At 37.7% G+C, this 26,541-nt stretch overlaps 1 protein-coding gene across 1 annotated transcript; it reads left to right on the top strand.

Moving 5' to 3' along the window:
- The first annotated feature begins 7,886 nt into the window (after positions 1-7,886).
- LOC146663505 (integrin alpha-X-like) lies at positions 7,887-25,423 on the top strand. Its single transcript, XM_085417373.1, has 28 exons — positions 7,887-7,990; positions 8,422-8,492; positions 9,041-9,155; positions 11,749-11,876; positions 11,971-12,116; positions 12,424-12,574; positions 13,046-13,193; positions 13,419-13,492; positions 13,656-13,776; positions 14,691-14,830; positions 15,274-15,420; positions 15,516-15,728; positions 15,827-15,960; positions 17,354-17,496; positions 17,593-17,756; positions 17,849-17,974; positions 21,876-21,949; positions 22,512-22,653; positions 22,741-22,839; positions 22,957-23,036; positions 23,128-23,214; positions 24,042-24,111; positions 24,211-24,309; positions 24,424-24,504; positions 24,615-24,725; positions 24,891-25,004; positions 25,080-25,190; positions 25,325-25,423. The coding sequence occupies exons 2-28, from the start codon at positions 8,442-8,444 to the stop codon at positions 25,421-25,423; spliced, it is 3,168 nt and encodes a 1,055-aa protein (XP_085273499.1). The 5' UTR covers positions 7,887-7,990; positions 8,422-8,441.
- Positions 25,424-26,541: the final 1,118 nt, after the last annotated feature.

The raw sequence follows: 26,541 nt of genomic DNA, 5'->3' as shown, positions 1-26,541 counted from the left end.
CCGTGGGGTCAAAATGATCATGAGAACGGTGAGCAAAGATCCCAGAACCACACGGGGGGACCTGGTGAATGACCTGCAGGGAGCTGGGACCAAAGTAACAAAGGTCACCATCAGTAACACACTACAACGGCAGGGAATCAAATCCCGCAGTGCCAGACGTGTTCCGCTGCTGAAGCCAGTGCATGTCCAGGCCCGTCTGAAGTTTGCCAGAGAGCACATGGATGATACAGCAGAGGATTGGGAGAATGTCATGTGGTCAGATGAAACCAAAGTAGAACTTTTTGGTATAAACTCAACTCGTCGTGTTTGGAGGAAGAAGAATACTGAGTTGCATCCCAAGGACACCATACCTACCATGAAGCATGGGGGTGGAAACATCATGCTATGGGGCTGTTTTTCTGCCAAGGGGACAGGACGACTGATCCGTGTTAAGGACAGAATGAATGGGGCCATGTATCGTGAGATTTTGAGCCAAAACCTCCTTCCATCAGTGAGAACTTTGAAGATGAAACGAGGCTGGGTCTTCCAACATGACAATGATCCAAAACACAGCGCCTGGGCAACAAAGGAGTGGCTCCGTAAGAAGCATTTGAAAGTCCTGGAGTGGCCTAGCCAGTCTCCAGACCTCAACCCCATAGAAAATCTGTGGCGGGGATTGAAAGTCCGTGTTGCTCGGCGACAGCCCCAAAACATCACTGCTCTCGAGAAGATCTGCATGGAGGAATGGGCCAAAATACCAGCTACTGTGTGTGCAAACCTGGTAAAGACCTATAGTAAACGTTTGACCTCTGTTATTGCCAACAAAGGTTATGTTACAAAGTATTGAGTTGTATTTTTGTTATTGACCAAATACTTATTTTCCACCCTGATTTACGAATAAATTCTTTACAAATCCTACCATGTGGATTCATGGATTTTTTTTTTCACATTCTGTCTCTCACAGTTGAAGTGTACCTTTGGTCCAAATTACTGACCTCTGTCATCATTTTAGGTGGGGGAACTTGCACAATCGGTGGCTGACTAAATACTTTTTTGCCCCACTGTAAAAAACAATGTAAAAGTCCATATGTTTGTGCTTATAAGTATATATCCATGACGTGCAGGATATTGTACTGTAATAATTTAAATGAAAAAACTATAAAAATATACATTATTTACATAGTACAGATATATATAATAAGGTACGGATAAGGTTCAGAGAGAAAAGTAAAATGCAAATTATGTACTGTGTGTGAGATTGTCCATCATGTCATCCGGTTTGTGTTTTGGTTGAGGAGTCTCACTGTTTGTGGGTAAAAACTCCTCCTGAACCTTTCTGTTCTTGTTTTCAGGCTACAGAGGCGCTTTCCTGACCTCAGTAGCCTGAACAGTTTGTGGGCGGGATGGCTGGAGTCCCTAATGATCCTGATGGCCCTGGATCTGCACCTTTCAGCATAGATGTCCTGCAGTGCTGGTAAAGATGTTCCCATAGTGCGTTCAGCTGTGCGCACAACCCTCTGCAGGGCTTTCTGTTGCTGTACTGTGCAGTTCCCGTACCACACCATGATGTTGTTGCACAGGATGCTCTCAATGATAAATCGGATAGCCTGGGCTTCCCACGATGGAATTGTTTTTATTCATGCACCTATTTTTACTATATGCATTTATACACCACAGATAAGCAGTAGTTGTTATAAATCTTTGACCCTCTTCCACAGATTGGCTTTCTTCCAGTCTCACTCTCTTCACACAGGCTCAGTGAGGGGCAGCCATCTGTCAGATGGTTCATTAATTGAAACATTTAATTAGCTTTGAGAAGTCACTGTATAACTTCTGCATTTTTATTCTATGTCAGCAGAATTATTACCTCACTTCGTTTGTCAAATAAAATTGACTGGATAGTTTGGTGCAATCTCAGCATTGTAAGATGTGAAAAAATATACTTCAAGGCTTCTTCTTCTTCTTTTCACAAAAATGGCCTCCTCCCCATTCAAACCAGCAGTTCGATAAGTTAACATTTATTTTCACAGACAACTAGTCACAAAGCGTTGTACACAAAACAAAATAAATCAGCAAAGTATAGTGGCTTGCAAAAGTATTCGGCCCCCTTGAACTTTCCCACAGTTTGTCACATTAAAGCCACGAACATGAATCAATTTTAGTGGAACGAAAATCATACATGATTCCAAACATTTTTTACAAATAAATAACTGAAAAGTGGGGGTGTGCGTAATTATTCAGCCCCCTTTGGTCTGAGTGCAGTCAGTTGCCCTGATGAGTGCTAATGACTAAATAGAGTGCAACTGCGTGTAATCTAATGTCAGTACAAATGCAGCTGCTCTGTGACGGCCTCAGAGGTTGTCTAAGAGAATATTGGGAGCAACAACACCATGAAGTCCAAAGAACACACCAGACAGGTCAGGGATAAACTTACTACAAAAAGATTTCCCAAGCCTTGAACATCCCATGGAGCACTGTTCAAGCGATCATTCAGAAATGGAAGGAGTATGGCACAACTGTAAACCTACCAAGACAAGGCTGTCCTCCTGAACTCACAGGCCGAACAAGGAGAGCGCTGATCAGAAATACAGCCAATAGGCCCATGGTGACTCTGGGCAAGCTCCAGAGATCTACAGCTCAGGTGGGGGAATCTGTCCATAGGACAACTATTAGTGGTGCACTGCACAAAGTTGGCCTTTATGGAAGAGTGGCAAGAGGAACTTTTTGGCCAAAATGCAAAACGTTATGTGTGGCGGAAAACTAACACTGCACATCACTCTGAACACACCATCCCCACTGTCAAGTATGGTGGTGGCAGCATCATGCTCTGGGGGTGCTTGTCTTCAGCAGGGACAGGGAAGCTGGTCAGAGTTGATGGGAAGATGGATGGAGCCAAATAGAGGCAATCTTGGAAGAAAACCTCTTGGAGTCTGCAAAAGACTTGAGACTGGGGCGGAGGTTCACCTTCCAGCAGGACAACGACCCTAAACATAAAGCCAGGGCAACAATGGCGTGGTTTAACACAAAACATATCCATGTGTTAGAATGGCCCAGTCAAAGTCCAGAGCTAAATCCAATTGAGAATCTGTGGCAAGATCTGAAACCTGCTGTTCACAAACGCTGTCCATCTAATCTGACTGAGCTGGAGCTGTTTTGCAAAGAAGAATGCGCAAGATTTCAGTCTCTAGATGTGCAAAGCTGGTAGAGACATAGCCTAAAAGACTGGCAGCTGTAATTGCAGCAAAAGGTGGTTCTACAAAGTATTGACTCAGGGGGCTGAATAATTACGCACACCCCACTTTTCAGTTATTTATTTGTAAAAAAATGTTTGGAATCATGTATGATTTTCGTTCCACTTCTCACCTGTACACAACTTTGTATTGGTCTTTCACGTGGAATTCCAATAAAATTGATTCATGTTCGTGGCTGTAATGCAAAATGTGGAAAAGTTCAAGGGAGCTGAATACTTTTGCAAACCACTGTAAATGTCATAACAAAGACAAATAAATTAAATTAATGAAAGTATCAACAAAAAGCCTGGTTAAACAATAAGATTTCCAGCTGGGTTTTACAGTTGTCCACAGAGTCAGCTAAATGTAATTGTAGTGTGAGAATGTTCCAAAGTTGTGGTGCCACAGACTGAAAAGCTTTGCCCCCCTTCGTCTTTAATTTCATACATGGAACAATCAACAGATTCTAAGCCTGTGACTCATAGCCAAGTCTATGAGTAGCAGTGTGCTTGGTAAAACGCTGGGATAAATAGTCTGGAGCCTGGCTGTTTAGCGTGCTGTATGTGAGAGCAAGAATTAAAAAGAATTCTACAAACGTAATGAATGTGTAACAAATATAGAATCAGACTTGTGTAATAAGTGTCACCTGGCAGTTCCCTGCCTACTGCCAGGTGATTGGCGGAGGAGCTCTGAAAAGGTAGTGGATGTGTGGGGTGAGGTCCGGTCTTCTGGGGGAAATTCCGGAGGAGGTTAACTCACTATGGTGCGAGTGGGTACATTGTTTGGTAAGAGACTTTTGCCATTTTCTTTGGATATATTATTATTTTGGTTGCCCATTTTTAATGCGTGTTGTTGGACTTTTTTTTTTTAGTGTGACCAGGAGTTTTAATGGGGGAATTGATCAAGCTCTAGATTGACTCTAAGGAAAATGATCAATATTGTTTGTTTTAGATCTGTGATTTTGAATGGTTTAATGAAACTGATATTTTATTGGGTAACATTTTCCTCGATAATTTTGTGCTTTGCACCTGTTCTTGTTGTCACAGCTGGCGGAGGGAGCCGTGTGGTGTGGAGGAAAAGGAGGACCCAAGATGCAGCAAACTGATGATACGAGTGACGTTTATTCACAGAGGTGGTGGTGGCAAAAACAATCAACGCAGCATGAGCAATTACAAACGGAAACCTAAACTGGGAGAAACTAAAAAGCAAACCTGAGATCTACAAAACGGAGAGCGGAGCAGAGAGACGCAGACTAAGGAACAGGATACCAAGAAACACAGACGAGCCGACAACGAACACAGACCGACACCCACTATATATACACACACACAAGGTAATCGGGTAATCGCACACAGGAGGGAAGAACAGCTGATCTGAATACACATGATGACTGGAGGACACAAGCTGAACACAATGACAACAGACACAGACCTTCAGAATAGAACAGGAAATCTAGGGCACGAGCCTTCAAAGTAAAGCAGGGAACACAGACTGATTTACAACACAACACGGGGACATGAACAGAGCACCAAGGACAGACATAGGTAGGGCTGAATATACACCAACTTCAGGTTCAACCCTAAACTAATACAAATCAGAATAAACATAAAACGCTGGGTCAACGACCCAGGACCATGACACTTGTGCTGTCTCTGTTGTCCTATTATGTCCTTTTGGTTGATTTGTAATTTTGTCCAGCCGTAGAGGCTGTTAATGATTTGGTGTGAGTCTTGTAAGGGCGGACTAACCGCAACCCCCCCCCCCCCCCCTTTTTTTTTTTGTTTCTTTATTTGTTTATGCCACTTCCCTTTACAACCCAGATTCCAGGTCATGCATAGCACTGATTCTCAGCTGTGCTGAGACCCGAACTGCTGCGTGCAGGTAAAGTGATTGCAGTGTCTCTAAACGGGGTGTGACGGTTTGCAGTGTAGTGTTATTTGTTCACACCTTTGGTTTGGTAGGTCTCATGTGCAGCTGGGGGTATTAGTAGGATGTGTTGTAAGTCCTGTCTGGAAATAAACGGGAAAATGTATGTTTAATTGATGTAACAAATACATTATAAATTTATTTCTTTGCCATTTTATTTGACACACTTGTGCTCGGTTACACTCACTTAACTCGCTTCACTCAGGGCCCTTGCAAAAATTAAGAACATTTTGTCATCTTCTGAATTCGAGAAAGATATTCATGCATTTATTTAATCCAAGGTTGACCACTGTAACAGTCTTTATTTTGGTATCAGCCAGGCTCTGCACTCTCGTCTTCAGCTTTTTTAGCATGCTCCAGCCCAACTCTTGACAGGCAGATGTAAACGCGACTCTATTTCTCCAGTCTTGGCTCGTTTACACTGGCTTCCAGTACGTTCGAGAATTTATTTTAAGATTCATTTGTTAAAAGTTCATTTGTTATTTAAAGGATTTATTCTAAGATTCCTAGGTTGTTAGATTAAGTTTATTAGATTCCCCATTGTGTCTTTGCCCCGTCTCCCTCTGTGTCTCTGTGTTTATTTAATTGCGAGTTCTTGTGCCTTGTTTCCTCTTGTGTTTTTTTGGCTGTTAATTATTTTAATTATTATTCATGATTACAGTAATTTCATCTTGGGGCTCCAAAAGTAATAAACTTCCAATGTTGTTTATTATATCTGTTTCTATTGTTTGATTAAAACCAAGTTGATGATTTTTTTAAATAAAATGTAAATGACACCACCACAGTGTTGTGTAGCATCAAAGACACAGTGTTATTAATACTGTAGCAACTCCTACGTAAGAGTTCCTCTAACTGACTGTCTTAGCTTTGAGAGGTTGCTTTATGAGTTCTGCATTTTTGATTGCAGCTCACACTATCAGCAGAAGTAGGTTCACGTTCATCTATCATTACCCTCGTTCCTTGGCAGTGACAAAATGGACTGGATAATAAGTGCTACATTATTCTTGTCAGGTAAGACAAACTGGTGCCTTCAGATTTATTCTATCGTTTTCTAATTATCAATGTCTGCAAACAGTGGAAATGAATGAAAATCATGTTTCTGGTAAATACAATACAGACACATTTTAAATTTAAAAAAAGTACAATGAGTAGTATTAACCTTTTCATGCATGAATCATGACAACTTCAATCGTCCAGTCAATTTATCTTTAGGCATGAAAAAAAAAAGATTTTTGAACTTCATTTTTTAAACATGTACTTTTCAAAGAGGTTTTTACATGTTCACTAAGATGAGCAACTGATGTGTATGGAGTGACACATCAGTGTCCAGTAGAGTGGTTTATGCGCAAGTAAACCATCAACACTGACACAAATACAAGAAAACAGCCTTGGAATAGCTGTCCACTGTAGTGAAATTCACTATGCGTGAAAGGGTTAAGATCTAACATTGATTGTTAGTTAGTGAACCTATATCATCTCAAAATATGTTTGTAATGCCCATTTCCTTATATTTTATCCCCTGTGAACCAAACCCTCTGAAATGTGTGATAAGCTCAGTGACTGTATGTGTAACTTCTGACTGTAAAAATTGGTTCATTACTAAGATGTTTCTCTGTTATAGAAGTGTACTGAGTGAAAAAGTATTTCATAAGTCATCATTATAAAAAAATAAATTCTTGATTATTAATAAATGGTAAAACTTGATTAAAACAAGCTGAAATAATCCAAAATAATCATTGTATGAAGTTATGAAGTCATTATATAGACCTGTCTGTTTTGTTGAGGTCTACAGAAAATGTGAGGCTTACTTACTGTATGGTATTCTGACACTGCACCCAACTTTCCTACTGTGGTTATATTTTATATTTAATGTAAATAGCATATGCAAGAGAGAATAAATGCTGAGGGGAATCTATGAGAGTCTTTTATTTAACTCTTCTAAGGCCATAACAAGAAACAGAAGTTGAGTCTCATGCTGATGAGGTATAAATATTAAATATTTTTAGATTCTGGAAACTACAAAATCATGAAGCTGCTGCTGTTGTTGTTGAATACTGCTGCATGCAGAAAAACGGGAAATTAAAAAAAGTTAGCATTATACAGTGTCATACTGACTGCTTTTAACATCTAAAAAAAGGAAGACTTTGTTTAACAGAACTTATACTGAACAAAGACTTTGTTATGCATGGTTGCAGTGGTATGAGATTTTCACTGTACAGTAATCATATCAGAAAATGTTTAAGTTTCTGTGTTGATATGTGACTTTGGCGCTTCCTAGTGTTAATGAAAGAAATCTGCAGTTAAGAAAAGAATTAAACCAACTCATCGACTGAATTAGTTGCTTCTTACTCTTATACTGCATATAAACAATTATAATTAGAGATGCTATAATGACATTATCATCCTTTACAGTGGCTCTAAAAATGTTATTGATGCTCTTCCTTCTTTGATTCTTAGTATTAAATGCTGCACTTTGTTTCAATATTGATCCCGTGGCTTGGAAGACCCTGAGTCACTCTGCTGCTGGTTTTGGCTACCAGGTGGTGCAGAGCCAATCAGAGTAAGCTAAAACTTGCACTGTTATGTTGAATATTGAATGTTAACCAACAAGATTGTTTAAGATTACTGCTGTTATTTGAACTACCACCTCTGTTATGCCACATAGCAATAAGTAAACATACAATACTTGTAGTTTATGCAACCAAAGTTTGCTCTCTAGACTAACATCATTGTTTGTATTTATTTTCCTAGTTTGCTCATCAGTGCTCCACTGGAACAGTATTCACAAACTGGAAGAGGAGAAATATTTAGGTGCAGTACCTCTGCCCAAAACTGCCAAAATATACAATTGCAAGGTAGGTAACCACTAATTTCTAAACATTTTCATGGGATGTCCTACTGTATAACTCTTGCAGTAAGTATTTTGTGATCAATAATGTTTTCTACAGGTCCTGGCACAGCCTTAAAATTTTATATTCACTAAACCAATAAAAAAAAAATATCTAATTTTCAAAGTTTTAAAATGAAGTAATACTGAAATTGAATTCTGTTTTTCATCCCTTCTTGTTGAAAATGTGCCAGACAAAGGAATGTTAACACCATCGTGTTTATCTCTTGTTTACAATATAAAGTTAAGGGAGCTTTTGATAGTTATCATGGCAAATAGGGAAGTGTTTGATTAATTATTTATTTTAACTTATGATGCTTTTCAGTCATTAGTTTCACTTGTTTTATTCCTTTCTTCTTTTATGATCATTTTAACAAATATTGAATGCTTTCAATGCAGCACCAGGTTTTGCAGTCAACATGTCTCTTGGTTTGACAATGAAAAGTGATCCCACAGCACAAAACACTGTGGTGAGTTTACAAACTGCGGATCATAATCCTGTCTCCTTTTTGTCTCAGAGATCTTCTTATAATGAGAAAATTCATAGTCATTCCATGACAAATCTGTGTGCCTCCCAGCTGCCCCCCACAGACTCAGTTGATGTTTTGGGTACAATAACTTTGCCATATTTAAATCATGAAAATGTTTATTCTTTATACTTTTGAATTTTCCCCCTAAATTATAACTACTCACATAAGACACAGGACAAATACATGGATGTATAATGTATTGAGGAAATTAAGGGGGCTCTTCAATGCTGGAAAAATAATTAAGTTTAAAAAAAAAGGATTAAAAGGACACATTTCTGTACTTTCTATACTTTGAGGACCTTTAACATGGAACATTTTATGGTAATGCGGTAAGATTGGCATGGTTTCTTTAAACAGATTAAGTTTAAAAAAAAAATCAGCAGATTCTGACAACAGTTTTTTTTTTAATTTACATTTTTTTGTGATGTTTAATCATATATGGAAAGAACCACTGACATGAATGATAACTTGACTTTGTCTCCTTTCAGGTGTGTGGTCCAACCATTCCAAAGGACTGCAAAAGTATCACCATGTACAATGGTGTGTGCTTTGAGATAGACCCTTCTAATAGATTTGGACCACCTGTACCTTCTTCTCTTCAAGGTAATGGTAAATTTAATTTGTATGTATTTTTATGTACATATAATCGTTAGTCCTAGTGCCTCATTAAAAAAAAAAAAAAACAAGCTCCAAAAAACATGTGTATTTTATACCTGAATGCAGTGTTATAACAATCTCTGTGCTTGTATGATCTCTCAATCTTAATTAGAAATAATTTACAATAATTACATAATTATCACATAATTGTGATATTAACATAATTCAAAGCCACAGCAAAATAAAGCTTTGATGTAAAGGTTCTTTTCCCCTCATAAGTCTCGATGCATGCTCAACAGTGTGTTGGTCAAGTTACTTGAAAAAAGTAATCAGTAACTAATTACTGATTACTTCCCCAAAAAGTAATCCCATTACTTTACTGATTACTTATTTTCAAAAGTAATTAATTACCTAGTTACTTAGTTCCTTTTTAAAAACACGATTTACAACCTGAATAGGTGATAAAGCGATAGATCTTTCAGCCCAATTCTACTTTTTCTGCATAATCCATCATACAAAATGTAATCAAATGGAAAAGTCCCTTTTTAAAACTTGTTTTATTAGTTTTAATCTTTTAACTTTATGCATCAAGCAAAAATTTAATTATCTGCAACATTCTCTGACTGGAAGAAATTTGTTTAACATTTAAACCTATTTTCTGCACATTCCAGCACATAAAAAATATATATATATTTTTTGTGTTTACACTCAGTCTTTCAAATAGATGCAAGTAAAACACAGCAGAAAATAAATAAAGTCAAAGACTCAGCGGTCCTTTTGCTCTATTTTCACCTGTAAAGCAGGAGTAGGGTAGGCGGAGGTTGACCCTGGTGCAGGTGTGCCGCAGCGGTCAGTGGAAGAATCCGTGAGTTTCTCTGTGAGTTTCCCATCACGTCGTAGCGCACTCGGTGCTTGCTTGGAAGTTTAGGGGGGTTTTTTCGCTGTAAAAAGAAGTTTTCTTTCAACGGACACTAATGTTTTTGTCACTTTTTATGGAATCAAACTTAAAGTAAGGTCAGTACTTCCACTTAGTACTTAAACGCTGCATGCTCATACTCTCTCCCGCACTCGATATATTACCCATTGTTGATCTGCACACAGCTGTTGTCAAGAACGTCGCACTTGCTTACGTCACTGTCATGAGACATTCTCGCAAAAAAAAATCATGGTTTTAGTAACGCAGTAATGCAGCGTTCCTACGGGAATGTAATCTAATTACCGTTTTTGCAACAGTAATCCCTTACTTTACTCGTTACTTGAAAAAAGTAATCGGATTACAGTAACGCTTTACTGCCCATCTCTGATGCTCAATCATCCAGGTAAGTAAATCCAAAAGTTGATTCTGTTGCAAAGAACAGAATCAACATTGAATCAGGGTCCTAATCAGGACCCTACACCACCGAGCAGAATATGTTCCCTCTAAGCCTGAAGGGAAAAAGAAGGAACACACACATGTAAAGGAAGCACTTAAAGCATGTGGTTATCCTAATTGGGCATTTATAAAGTCAGCAAAGATGCACAGAAAAGAAGATCAGACAAAATGGTGATGTGCCCCTAACAGTTTTATTACAGAAGCTCTCTCATTCTAGTCTAAACAACAGTGTCTAACTTTCCACTAAAGATGGTCCCTTCTTATCTGCATTTTCCCAGTCAAGCATGAGTGAGAGTCTGCAGCTTTCTACTCCCCAAGGACACATGGACTAATGCCTTTATTTTTCAGGGCTGTGTCCACTTTGTACTACACTATATAACTTTATAACACGTATTATTAATAAAAAGAATAACATTATTGATTATTTAATCCCAACAGCTGTAAGATTAAAAATTTGTCAGAAAAATAAATGCTCAATTAAAGTTGGTAAGATACCTGAAAATAAAGTTATGAATATTTGTGAATATTTATTTATGAAATATTTGTACTTTGTTACTTTCCACCTCTCCCCTTATGTCATCAACATTGAAATTTGTAGCCATCTCTACCATTTTTCACCTCCCTGCAAATCAACTGAAATCAGCTGATTCAATGCTGCCTATGATTGTAACACAAATGTACAGGAAGAAAAAATCCCACCTGATGCTTTGTTTTTCTAATCCCATATCTTGCAGATATTTTAAGAACCTTTGTGACACATGTAACAACATAACTGTAACTGTAGTGTGATTATTATATATTTAATATAGTAATCAGATGAGTTACAAAATTTAGCATGTTATATTTCTGCAATACGAAGCAATTTCATATACACTACATGTACAAAATGTGCAAATGTACAAAATCACTCTCAAGTACCTAAAAATACATTTAAAAAAATTAAGGCTTTAGTAAAATCCCTATAAGCATTTTTTTGATCAAACTCATTTAATTAATCATTTAATCTGAAAGTGACTGAGTGTTATGATTTTAAATATGATTATATTTATTCCCTCTCAATTTTTTCAAGAGGACATCAAAGAGAGGTTTGTCTAAGTATGTAGTATTCATAGTAGATTTACTGAAAGGCTCCAAATCATTTTGTTTTCATGATTAAAGTGTGAGGGGAAAAATGATAAAAATTAAACCCATAAAAATAATTTCATTTTAAATCCATGTCTTTGGTAGTGTGCCCGCCGCAAGTAGACATTGCCTTTCTGTTGGATGGTTCAGGAAGTGTTTCTAGTGGAGACTTTCAAACAATGAAGAAGTTTGTGAAAGGTCTAATCCAGTCATTTCTCTCAATTGATGCACAGGTGATACAGAATATTTGCATTCTTATTTGAATTTGGCTTCACAATTCATGACAATTTCATATGTTTTAAATATTATTTCTTCCCTTTTTTGCAGTTTTCTGTTTCCCAGTTCTCACGTTCACCACAGGTTCATTTTTATTTTAAGAAATTTTCCTCATCTGGATCAGTTGCGACTGACATTGATGGAATATCTCAGCACAGGGGAGCCACTTTTACTGCTAAGGCCATCAGACATCTTGTGTAAGGGGTGTCCTGATATTACTGAAATTACATGAAAATTAACTCATTGTCAAGACTTCCTGTTCAGATGATTTCTTTCTGTGAATCTGAACACACTAAGTACTGTGTGGACTAATGCAAGATCTTCAAAAGAGATAATGTACATAGATGTATCCTTTGAAGGCTAAATTACAATACCAGCAGAGCTGCATCAAGAAAGAAACATGGTGAAATACTAATAGCACATGCAATTTACCCCCTGAGTGCAAGATGGTTTGTGTTGAAATTTATTTTGTTTGTTTTTTCTTTTTCTTCTTTTCTTCTCCAGGGAAAATGTTTTCACATCACACAGAAGGTCCAGACCAGATGTGAAGAAGGTCTTGATAGTAATTACTGATGGAGAATCTAATGATAGGAGTGATCTGGGAGGTTCAGTACAGCTTGCAAAGAATAAAAACATTGTTCGATTTGCTATTGGGGTAAGTCCATTATTTCAACTTGCAGAATGTGGAGTTGCACACTGATAATGTGTTTTGGTCAGTTGCCAGTCTAAAGTTACATGATGCTATGCAAATTGGAGAAAAGTAATAGCTCAGTGACCCCACTCTGTAATTTTATGTGGTCTGCTACTTCATTGCTAAATGAAGTAGCTTCCTACTACTCCACTTTGCTTCCTAAATGCTCCACTTTGAAATAATACAGTCAATCATGGAATATATAGAAAGGAAGAAAGTGACCCATTCTTTCACAAATTATTTTAAATACTGTGGAAAATGCAAATATTGCCAGTTCTGGAAGTTCTTTTTAGAGCATGACATAAATGTTAACATGGATTTGGGTTCTAATCAAAGTTCAGAATATGATACCGCTTTCTACATTTCATTATAAGGGGGTGAAAAAGTTAAATGTAAATTATTAACTCAAGCATATGTTTTCCCAACAACCCCTAGGTGGGGAACGCATTTACTGAGCAAAAAGCAAAACGAGAACTGGACACCATTGCATCGTCTCCCTCAGACAAACATGTGTTTCAAGTGAAGAACTTTAATGCACTTGAAATAATAAGACAGAATCTGCAGGACAAAATTTCAGTTGAAGGTACAAACATATTTATTATTATGATTTGGAAAAATTCCTGTAATTGCTACAACAATTAAAATTGGTTACATTATATTAAATGCTCCTTTGAGCTGCTCCCTCATTAATTTAATTATTATGATGATTATTATTATTATTACTTGAAGTATAATCAAAGAATAACTTTTGAAGTGAAATGGAGTTTGATGTATCTTGTATATTTTATCATCTCACTTATTTTGACAGGATCTCAAACCAGTGGACAGTCACTGAAAATGGAAATGTCTCAAGAAGGATTCAGTGCAGTTTATGTGCCTGAGGTAATTAAAACTACCTGAAACTCACCAGACAGTGTAGTCATTGAAAAAAAGTCTCACATGTGCCTTTGTGCCACTTTTTATGATCTAAAAGCAAATATACAATTATATAGTTAAATCAGTTTAATAAATTGTATATAAAATGTATTTCCTGTCTGCACTGTAGGGAATTCAGATGTCTATTGTTGGTGCAAACCAGTGGAAGGGAGGCTACGTGCAATACACAACAGGAGGCCAGAAGCTGAAAACATACGAGGACGTGTATTTGGAGCCTGACAGTTATCTTGGTAAGAATATTACAGTTTTATCTGTCCTGCAGCAGCTTCATTGGCTCCCGGTCAAATATCGCATCAATTTCAAAATACTCTTGTATACATTTAAGGCTATTCATCTCTCTCCTCTATATCTCTCTGATCTGGTTCAGATCACCATCTCAGATCTTCTTCTTCATCTCTTTCTCTCTCTGTCCCGTCTCCCCGTCTTGCCATGGGGTGCAGGGCATTCAGCTGCTCTGCTCCTCGACTCTGGAATTCCCTACCTCCTGATTTAAGAAATATCACTTCCTTCTCTCACTTTAAGTCCCGACTCAAAGCTCACTTATTCAAAATAGCTTATCCCACATAACCTCTCCACTCTGCTATTTTAAATTTGCTTTATGTCTTATGCTTTTGTTATTGTGTAAACTGCTTGCTTTTATGTTGCTTTTATTATTCTGCTGTGTACAGCGTCCTTGAGTGTTTTGAAAGGCGTTTTCAAATAAAATGTATTATTATTATTATTATTATTATTATTATTATTATTATTATTATCAATCTAACTCATACACATCTGTTCAGGCATACTTTTGCAAAATGGACAAAAATTTAATCGGATGATGAATCTGAATGAATCTCAATGCAATATTTTTGGCTCATGTGCAATTATTTTGGTCCCAGTCTGTTTCAGTGTTTCCTACACATACACCATGTATATAGTTCCACTCACATATGTATACATATACACTGTTTTTTATTTTATTCTATTTATTTAATTATTTATTTATTTTCCGCCTTCGTTGTATATTGGTTTCTCTTCTTCTTACTTTAGCACCTTTGTGGTTCAGCTGCCCAATTTTGCTGTGCAAGAAACTGCACAATGACAATAAAAAGCTCTAAGTCTAAGTCTCTTAGTCTGTCTTTCTCTTTGACTACCTAAATTCTAGGTTACTCCATGGCCACTGCTAAAACCCAAACTGGTTCACTGACAGTTGTTGGTGCTCCAAGATATAAACACAGAGGAGTTGTGGTCGCTGTTAACAGACAAAGCTTTGAAAACCAAAAGATTGAGCCCTTGTTATCACAAGTATGTATCTAAAGCTTGTCATATCTGAATGTTTTGAAAATTAAAATAGTGAACTATATATAAATTATTTTCTGAAATTAAAACTGTTGTCATTTTTCTTTATATCTGTTTAGATTGTCATTCATCCAGGTCATGGTAGACTAGGGGCCTGGGAAGAAAAAAGGGCTTATTTTAGTTTTGTGAAAACATTTCACATCTCATTCAAGAGGCATCTTAAGTTCTAAAACCAAAAGGTGATGAGTCAATGACCCTCTTAGAGGACAACCCCAATTAAGGTTTAAATACCTGGGGCTCTCCACATTTTAGTTTGAGAACTGAAGAGACCTCTTGGATGAGAGGTGAAAAGTCTTCACAAAACTTCACAAAGTTCAGTAACATTCTTTCCAAGCTCCTTAGATTTCCTTTGTGATTTTTTTTTATTTAATAATTTGTTCCTTACACAGTATCAGACTGGTGAATATTTCGGGGCAGAGGTGTGTGCCATGGACATAAACAACGATGACATCACTGATCTAATCTTCATATCAGCCCCAATGTACATGGAGCCTGATAGAGAGGGAAGAGTTTATGTTTGCAGACTAATTGGTTTGGTAAGTCACAGTTTTATTCACTGTAATTAAATTCATCAGTTTATTTGCCAGGTTTTAATCATCTGATCTTAAAATGTTCACTCTCCTCCTTTTAGTTTGTTGAGTGTAATTTTAATGATCCGTTGATACTAAGAGGACATGCAGCTGTCAAAGGAAGGTTCGGCTCTTCTCTTGCTGTGCTGCCTGATCTAAACTCAGATGGATTCAGGGATTTGGCAGTTGGAGCACCTTTGGAGAATGACGGTGAAGGCAGCATCTACATATTCCACAGTGAAGGGGGCGAAAGAATCAGTCCTACTTACTCACAGGTACACAGCATCAAAGAACTCACAAAGATTATTAAATGCATCTATTATGCAAAGCCACACTATGCAGAGTGATTAATAAAATATTTCCATGTACACAGAGAATTACTGGCTCTGAGGTCCAGTCAGGACTGAAGTTCTTTGGTTTATCAATCAGTCAGTCGTCTTTTGATCAGAGCGGTGATAAACTTCCTGACTTAGCGGTGGGTTCAAAGGGTAGAGTTGTTTTACTGAGGTAAGTCCAAGATAGTCTAGTCAGTATTGTTGTCCATCATATTTCTACCGTTTTTTTTAATGTGCAACCCTGATGATCGTATTTGTGTGCAAAAGTTTTGGACTGGTTGAAAACTCCTTATTATATGAATAGCGCATTTGTTTTATATAACCATCGAAGTATTCATGATAAGAGATTTAGGATGTTCAATTGAATACATATACAGTGGTCCTTCGTTTATCGCGGGAGACACTTTCTAAAAATAAAAATAGGTGAAATCCACGAAGAAGCCAGCTTTATTTTTTACTATTATTATAGATGCTTTAAGGCTGTAAAACCCCTCACTACACACTTTATACACTTTTCTCAGGCAGGCACGAACATTTTCACACTTTTCTCTCTTGTTTAAACACTCTCAAAGCTCAAATCTTTGTAGAAAAATAAGTCCAGTATTATAGAATGAAAGCAAAGATCAAACCCTGTTTTCAGGTCCAGAACAAGGGAACAGAGCTGTCATGGCTGTGCCAGCAGTCGTATGGTGTGTGTGAGAAAGGACCCAAATGCTGGCACAGGCTTGGATGTGAGCGAGCTTAAACATTGGTGGCACAAACAGAAACACGGCAATCAAAAACAAAACCTAAATATAACCTAAACTGGGAATGACTAACAAAACTAACCTGAAACCTAAAAGCCTTAGACGGGGATGCAGGAAGATGCAGGGGAGACGACACAGACGAACCAGTGACAAACACAAGAGAACACACACTATAAATACAAGACAAGATGGGGGAAATGCAAGCTGAACACACTGGCATAAGACATAGACCTTCACAATAAAACAGAAAGCACAGAACACAGGGAAGCCACATAACAAACCCTAAAACTAGAACTCAAGAAATACTAAAAAACTAAAGAACTTGACACCAAGAGAAAAAACCAAAAACCAAAAGTACAAAACTCCAAAAACACTGGGTCACTGACCCAGGACCACAACAAGAGCAGCTGCGAGAGAATACAGCATTAATGAATCAATTGTACGGAGGTGGGGGAAGCAAGAAGAATGAGTTGAGTAAAGTTTGACTTATCTGACTGTTTTATTTTTTTTGCGCCTTATAATCTGGTGTGCCTTATGGTCCGAAAAATATGTTAACACCTTCCTTTGACGGAAATTGGGTGTCTGCAAAACTACATAGATATTCCATTTAAAAAAAGCATTCTATTGAATGATTTACCAAGACTCATTCCATAAATCATTAATTGTCAATAACAACATATCTGATCATATCTGACTTTTGAGAGCTAATGTTGTTGGTAGAACTAGTTTACACTGTGGGGAAGTCTTTTCTTAATTCAGGTCAGAACACCAAATTTTAAAAACCTAAATGTGGTTCTTCTTTGTTTTCCTAAATTCCAGATCAAGACCCATAGTAATGGTGAAAGCTGAGGTGTCATTCAGCCCAATCCAGATCCCTACACAGAATGTAGACTGCTCAAAACCATTGAAGAACACAGCTAACATCTGCTTTACTATGAGTACAATATCTACAGTCAACACAGGTTCATCATTTTCTTCAGTTTTCTAAACCAGAAAGCCAAAGCTATCAGATATTTTTTTAGTTGTATACATTTCTAATATCAAACTTTGATTTCCAGACTTTGATGCTCAAGCAAGGATTAATTATACTTTAACACCGGATGCCACTCGTAAACCTCCAAACAACCGAGCTTTCGTCAATGGGAAACAACGAGAGGAGTCCAGCTCACTTACTGTTGAATTAAATGGCAAACAGTGCTCAACTGTCACATTTGTCATTGAGGTAAAACCAAATACCAGCAGTAAAAAAAAAAAAAAACTACTACAACTTAAGAATCCTCTAACATAGATCCTACTATTGCCCTCTTCTTGCAGGCCTGTCCAGAAGATGCACTCAATGCACTTTCCAATGAGCTGAAATTTACATTTGATGGTTTACCCTCAAACACACAACTCAGACCAAGCCTCGCACCACAGGCTCGAACAACAACCACTTATCCTGTAAGTAATCCTGAAAAGAACGCTAACTTTTTAACTGGGCAGCTGAGCCTAGTCTTTGTGAAATGCACACACAACCAGTAACCAGTACCTCTGGAGAGCGTTGTACTGCAGTTGTGCCTCCAAATCCAAATTAATTATAAAGTGCTGCACATAAAACAAAGAAGGTCTTGACCATAGAAACAAGCCTCAGTTGAAAAAAAAAACGTATTAAAATAGAATTAATCTGTTTGTCCAGTTTTAAGTTGCTGTCCATTTTCCCACACCAGAACAACTGGACCTTAATCGTGTTCTCATTAAACAAAAAAAAAAAAGTGAGGCCATCAGGTTTTGATGCCATCAAAATGTTCAAACAAATTTTAATGAGAAGCAGTAATTTGCTTTCAGGGGCAAATGGGTTTGGGAATCTTCAGCGTAGAACTGGAAAGACATATCGAATCTTTTCAGAATTCACCCTAGATGAAGTAAACACAAAGAGAAAAGAATCGGCTCAAGAACAGAATCTTGTGGAACTCCACATAGGAGTGGTGCAGAACGAGAATTTGAGCCCCAGAAAGGACCTTAAAACATCTTTCTGAGAAGTTAGTATGACCTAAACCACTCTAAAGCTGCGACTTTTACCCCCACACAGTGCTTGAGACAAGAAATAAGAATACTGTGATTGACAGTATCAAAGATCTAAAATCTAAAATAACAAATTCCCCAGAGTTGGTAAATAAAAAAAGATAATTAAAAACTCTTAAGACAGACAATTCTCTGCTGTGAAATGCCTTAAAACCAGATCACATGGGAATAGTCTATTCTTGCATGTACTTTTTTAGTCTATCAGCCAAATGCACAAAAGAATTTAGTTATAAAATAAAGAGCTGAAATATAGTATTGTATGTAGTATTAAAAACAAAGAAGTGTCCACAGCAGCCCCCGTCTGAACCTTTCCTGCTGTATTTTTGACTTCTGATGTTTTGTTTTTTTTGTTTGGTTTTTTTCCTGCTGCTTCCCTTCCTGGTGAGCTTTACTGTTTCTCCCTTCCCATTTCACTTTTCAACCAATCGACATTCAGCCGATGCGTAGGCCATTATTTCCAACAACATGCAATACGGCTGTCCCGTATGTTGCTCATAATGAAAAGGACATCTCTCTGCTTCTGCTTCCTGATGAATGTCTCTCTACTTGACTCAATAAATCACTATCTTTGTCAAATAGGAGTTTGGTGCTAATAACGATTTAATTAACAACAAAACTGGGTTTTATGCTTCTAACTGCAACCTGGCTTGATAATACTGGTAACACAGAGCTGATTGAAACATCACCTACTAAGTATAGTTTTGAATATCAAATTTGTGTCTCTTGGCAGGAGGTTTGAATGTTTAGGTTTGATAATTAATTCTACCTCTCCTGCTATATTAATCCTTATCATACATCATCCTTTTGATGAAAAGGATTGAAAACTGAGTTGAAAACTGAGACACAGTTTTGTGGAAGAAACTTGTGAACGTTATAATAATTTCTACTCATGTCAATATTCAATTTCACACTGACAACAGCTGTAATTTTTGATATGAAATAGTTCATCAGTTTATTCAAATGTTTTCATTTTAACCCTTTAAGACCTACCATAGAACCAAGTCCGCCAGAGCTTATATTATATTTTTACATGCTGTGGAGCCATTTTTGGGAGCATTTCAAGTTGCTATACATCAATACAACCATTATAGCCCAGATTTTAATAATATGTATTCATTAAGTGCATAGTAATTACATAAATTGCAAAAAAGTGCAATAAACTACAAAAAAATTGAAAATCGTTTTTGATTTTTTAACATATATTTGTAGTTAGAGAAATTTAAGAGGCTTATCCCTCAAAACTGTAAATACAAAAAAGTTGCACAAAATAGTTTCCCACCACAGGAAATTTATTTTGAGTGTCTTCATAGTTTTATTTTTGAAATACACCAATTTTTATACACTGCAGGAAAAACGAAAATAAATATTATATTGCAAATTTGCAAAAAAGCAGCATATGCATCAAAATAAACTATTTCCAGCAGTGCAATATGAGTCCTAAGCATCCCAGAAACGACACAGAAAGTCATAAAGTCAAAGATAACTTTTAAAAAGAGCAGTATAGGCCCTGAGGCCCTGATCGCAAAAAAGACTACATTTCCGCGAAAATGACGTCACTTCCGGTTTCGGCCAGGTAATGGCGGAAATGCAAAAGTTCGCGCTGACGTCTATTCCAACGTAGGAAGTGTTTTGAACAGCTGATCGGACCGGCAAAGCGTGTTTCTGGAATATTATGTTTTTGTTCCTGCAAGCGCTTTTTATGCAGTTTTTGCAAAGCTTTATGTGGAAGGAAACCGTGACCTAGGACAAGCTGATGGCACAATATGTAAGTACAACTCCTCCGGTTTCATATGCAAAAAAAAATTTTGCGCTAGCTTACATGGTTGCAGTGCTACGGGATTTAAAAATGTATGTCTGTGTCTATATGTCAGGTTGGGTATCAGACGCCACCTCTCTGGGGACACCTCAGGCCCTCCAAGGTTTGGAGGCCTATCTCCACCCACCACCACTTCCCCTGCCGGTGGCGGACTCCCTCAGGTGTCGGTGTGTTGGTGGTTCTTTGTGTCTGGGGGTGGGCGTCCGGGTACACACCGGCTCACTCCTTGGCGGCCGCTTGTCGGGGCCTGGGGCCTGGGGCTCGCTCGGGCCCCTTTGGAGGTGGGGTGCCCCCGGCCTCTCGGCCTGGGGCTCGGTCACTCAGGCACAGCTGGGGGCCGGCGGAGCTCACGGGCGCGTCACTGCAACTCCCCCTGACTTCTGCTCCGCGGCTGCTGGGCGAGCCCTCATCTGGGACTCTCCTCAGCTCTTACTGGAACAGTGGCGCGGCTGCCCCTCTGTTGGTCTTCCATGGTCTCTTGTGTTCTGGGGGCCTCTGGATGTCTGGAGTTTTGATCTCCTCCATACCCGCTTCACACCCTGGAGGACGGGGCTGTGGCCCCCCCACACTCCCTAGCAGATCATTACATGGAGAAACCTTTGGAATGCAAGCATGCTGATCCACACAGATATGCACACATGGGTATTCACAGACGCGGACTAAAGCTTTCTTGGCTGCTGCCTCAAAGCACACTGTGCGCTGTCTATCTTGCGTGCTGCACAATATCGTTTATTATTTAGTAAATATTGATATCTATGACTAGCTAGTTTATTGTGATGGTGCTTTGTTTTCTCTATTATTATGTTGCTCTTTGTTGTTTGCTGTCTCCTCTGTTTGTTTCTTTTGTTTGTTTGTTTTTTTTTCTCCATACAGGTGACCCAGGAGTTCTTTTTTTTTTTCTCTCTCTTCCCCCCCCTTCTCACCGTCTCTTCTCCCCTTTGGTTTTCTTTCTTTCTCTCCCCCTCTTTCTCTCATTCATTCCCCCTGTCCTATTTATTAAAAAAAAAAAAAAAAAAAAAATGACAAAGGATGAACTGAAGCTCTGCCATCACGTAATGTCGCATACTGCTGTTTCTGATGTCATTTAGAAAAAAAAAAAAAAAAAAAAATAGTTACGCATAACAGAGCGTTCCCGCTCCGATCGGCTCTAAAGGGTTAAACATGTAGTTGGACCCATCCATACAAAAGGCCAAATGCGTGATCTCATTTTTTCCATAGGACTTGCTATCACAGTTACAAATCTTGTAGATGTTGTCATCTCTGGTCATTATTGCATTTTTAGCAAGTATTTTGATCATCTGTCAAAACAAATATATTTGCCACGCATTGTCACGCACTATTTACCAGCACTTTTATCATGTAATGGAATTATGAGCCATCTCTGTACATCATTTCTTTCAACCTATAACAAGTTTCATTTAGTCTGTAAATAATGTATAATATAAAGTTTGCCCTATTCCACAGTTAGAGTTTGAGATCAGCTGTGGCTCTGACAACAAATGTGTTGATCACCTGAAAGTGGATTTCAACTTTACCAGGTGAGGCCCAGTTACAACATGTATGCTTTGCTTGTATGTCTGGTATCATCATCACGTCCCATGTCTAAAAAAGAAAAGCATGCTAAAACTGACTACAGAGGAAAAAATGCTTATTATTTATTCTATATTAACTAGTCTTTCAAATTTCAATTCTTTGCAATAAATCCTGATAATAAAAATGAATCTTAAAAAACATCTTCAAATTTGTTTCCTTAATAGGTCAGTTGTGGTTTGAAATTTTGTGCTCATCTGCAAATGTTAACATATTAATTAGGCATATTATAATGATAGTAGCCTTAAGTATATCTGATCTATCTATCTATATTGATTATATCTCACACTGGAGAGATCATGTCTTTCGGCTGGTCTGGGAACGCCGTGGTGTTCCCCCGGACAAGTTGGAGGAGGTGGCTGGGGAGAGGGAGGTCTGGGCTTCTCTGCTTGGGCTGCTGCTGCCCCCGCTACCCGGCCCCAGATAAGCAGAAGAAGATGGATGGATGGATGGATGGAGTTGCCTTAATTTCTTCCCTTTTTATTCTTCTGCTTCCTCATCCTCTTACAGATCCTCAGAGGTTAAAGTGGGCATTGATGAGCTTTTGAATGTCACAGTCACAGTGGAGAACAGAGGAGAAAACTCCTACAACAGTCGTGTTATTCTCACGTACCCAGCTGGACTCTCCTACAGGAAGTTTACGATTCAGCAGGTAAAGCATCAGCAACAAGTCTGTGTTAGTCACCACTGATCTGCTGCTCTCCCATTGTATCTACCAGTTATTTTGTTCTTAATAAAGGGAAGAATTGAGTGCAACTCCTTGGACAGTGAAGATGGTTTATCACAAGGAAGGACAGACTGCACTATTGACAAGCCAATTTTCAAAAGCAAAACTAAGGTTTCATTTCTGTTTTATTTTTTTGTGCAGAAGATCTTTTTCATGTCTTTTTCCCCCTCAGTTTTGCACAGCTTAAAGACAAAGAGGATTCATTCTAATCTCTTTCATTCAATTAAGGCTTTCTTCACGGTCTCCTATGGGATTGACACCAACAGTCAACTTGAGAGGGAGATCTTTGTAACTGCAAATGCCACCAGGTACTGTTGTACGGTTCCTTTGGCCCAGGTACCCCTCATTTATGCAATAGCCTACAAATACATTATAAATAATAACAGTTATTCTTTTTAGCGGAAATCAGGATCATGCCCCTACAAGTGACCTCTACAAAAAGAAATCAATTGATGTGAAATACAGCATTTTTATGACATTTGAAAGGTACGTGTTCTTCCAATATATATATATATATATATATATATATATATATATATACATATATATATACATATATATATATATATATATATATATATATATATATATACATATATATATACATATACATATATATATATATATATATATATATATATATATATATGTATATATATATATATATATATATGTATATATATATATATATATATATATATATATATATATATATATATATATGTATATATGTATATATATATATATATATATATATATATATATATATATATATATATATATATATATATATATATATATATGTATATATATATATATATATATATATATATATATATATATATATATATATATATATATATATATATATATATATATATATATATATTAGGGGTGCAACGATACACAAAATTCACGGTTCGGTTCGGTTCGATACTTTGGTGTCACGGTTCGATGTTTTTTCGATACAAAAAAATGTTCATGCTTTTTTAATTTGTCATTTATTAAAATTATAAATATATATTTTAACTCAAATGTACAGTTTTTAAATTTAATGTTGCTGAAACAACAAAGGAATAAAAAAAAAATTGTATTGTTCAATACATATGCGTACTGAACCGAAAGCACTGTATAGAACGGTTCAATATCGATACGAGTATCCTAGCACCCCTGATATATATATATGTGTGTGTGTGTGTGTGTGTGTGTGTGTGTGTGTGTGTGTGTGTGTGTGTGTGTGTGTGTGTGTGTGTGTGGTGTATAGATCATTTAGAAATGGACAAAATGTTTACTTATATTTATTTAATATTTAGCTCCCACAGTTACAACAATTTCACATTTGGGATGAATGATTTGCAGAAACCAGTCCAACAATCAGTCAAGGTCAGCTATAATTTCTGCATATACTGGTATTTTTAAAAGCTAACTATATTATTTAGACGTAACTATGATACTTGGTTATACTTTTGCTTTCTCGTTTAGGTTACAAATGATATCAGAACCCTTAATTTCACTGTGGTGATTAAGGTTCCAGTGAAGCTTGGTGAAAAAGACATTTGGGTGAATTTGAGCGGCCTGCAGGTAATATATATGTCAGAAGATTTTTCTACCAACTCCAAAAATGGCTTTGGTATGGACGGACCCGTATGACAAAATTGGGACCATGGAAGCTAAAATAAATCAAATATGTTTCAGATTTCAGACTGTCAGAGAGGAGATGATGAAGAACCAAGTGTCAGAAATTTTGTTGAAAACATACAAAAAAATAAAGCTGTGGTAAGCTTTGCATTTAAGCTGTCTACGTTCAACCTAACTGTAGATTAAAAATTCACATTACACTGGATCACAGCTTATGCTGCATTTGTTCTTCTTCAAATCACCCACAGGACTGCTCTGTAGCCATGTGCAGGGTGTTTAAGTGCAACACATTTATGGGAAGACTGCAGAGTAGGACATATGAAATTTCTGCCAACCTCAGTTCAGGATGGATAGAGCAGGTAATTGATGGGAAGTCTGGGTTAAATGCTTTATCAATATATTTTGCAACTTTTTCTGAATATGCACTAGTAATGTGGTTAAATCTTTAGACAGAATGTTCCTCTTATATCAAACGATGCCTAATTTAGGCTCAACACATTCCATTTTTAAATGCTTTTTCTTAGATTGGACTTCAGTCTGCCAGATTCCTTTTGATCAGCACAGCCAGTCTGGTGTATGACAAAAACCAGTACATCTACTTTTCAACGGGGTCTGATAACAATTCTCCTGTACGCAAGGTGAGTACATATTTAACTTGTTTCAGTTATTTAGGATCTTACATTTTATCCACATTCTGTCACCTCATCTCTCAGATTGAGGCAGAAGTAGAAGTGTATCCTCAGCCAGATTTCACGAAAGCGATCGTTGGAGGAGCCCTGGGAGGGCTGGCTTTTCTGGCTTTAATCACTGCTGGCCTGTATAAGGTGAAAGAGTCTTTTTACGCTTTTTCAATTAATTACACAGCTTTAAAATGTTTTTGGTGACCATGTCCAGTTAAAAAATTTTTTTTAGAGATTACTATATCCAATACTGATTTTGTTTTTCCTTCCATTCCCAGGGTGGATTTTTCAAGAGTAAATACAAACAGATGATAAGTGAAAATCCACAAGAGGTACCAGTTCCAGAGATGGAAGCAGGAGCACTCCTAACAGAATAATAAAGATCACACTGGTAGTTGCATCTATATGAAAGCTATAGACCCTCCTGATATTTTTAGGAGTGAACATGGTGTGTAGAGATGTTGATGCTAGAACATTTGATTCATGAAAGAAAAACCAGCTGGCTGTGTCTAAAATTACCCCCTCAATTATGTATTATCACACTATTGCCAAAAGTATTCACTGATCTGCCTTCACACACATATGAACTTGAGTAAAATCCCATTCTTAATCCATTGAGTTTTATATGATGTTGATCAACCCTCTGCAGCTGTAACGGCTTTAACTCTTTTGGGAAGACTTTGAAGGTTTAGAAGTGTGTTAGGGGAATTTTTTTGACCATTCAAACTTTAAACTTGGCCCAATGCAGTCAGACAAATACTATTCACCTGGTGACCGCCAATCCATCAGGTTACCGGATGGACAATCATGACTTGTCACTCCAGAGCACACATCTCCATTGCTTTAGAATTCAGTGGTGGTGTGCTGTATACCATTGGATCTGATGCTTTACATTGCACTTGGCAATGTAAAACTAAACAGAAATATGCAATTGTCAATCCACTGCTTAAATCCCAGACATGCACATGAAGGCAAAGCATCCAAGATGGCGCCGCGGATGGTCGCCCTGGTGCTTCAGTGCGTTACTTTTGTTTTGTTTTTGTGCATTTCTTCTGTGTCTGGGCACTCCTCTGGATATTCGTACACCAGAGAAGAGCTCCTTAACTACAGGACTACAACGCCTGTGGATTTATTTCCAATATGTGTCGCAGGGGCAGGGATAGCTCAGTAGGTAAAGTGGTCGCCCCATGATCGGAAGGTCGGCGGTTCGAATCCACTTAACGGCTACCCTGAGGTACCCCTGAGCAAGGTACCGTCCCTACACACTGCTCCCCGGGCGCCTGCTTAGTGGGCTGCCCACTGCTTCACTGAGTGAATGGGTCAAATGCAGAGAAAAACAAGTAATTTCCCCATGGGGATCAATAAAGTATCCATTATTATTATTATCTGCGGCAGATTTACTGCTGACTCTGACCAGGAAAGCGAGACGCCGAAAGAGAGGGAAGCGAGCCGGCGCACTCGTGCGTTTGAGGAGACGCGGACTGCGAACCGCTCT

The sequence above is a fragment of the Rhamphochromis longiceps genome, linkage group LG8 (assembly GCF_057381845.1).
Source record: "Rhamphochromis longiceps isolate RC_006_pf linkage group LG8, R_longiceps_female_GT1.1, whole genome shotgun sequence".
Lineage (NCBI taxonomy): Eukaryota > Metazoa > Chordata > Actinopteri > Cichliformes > Cichlidae > Rhamphochromis > Rhamphochromis longiceps.
Note: the sequence above shows the minus strand (reverse complement) of the source record. Positions and strands in the feature narration are given on the sequence as shown.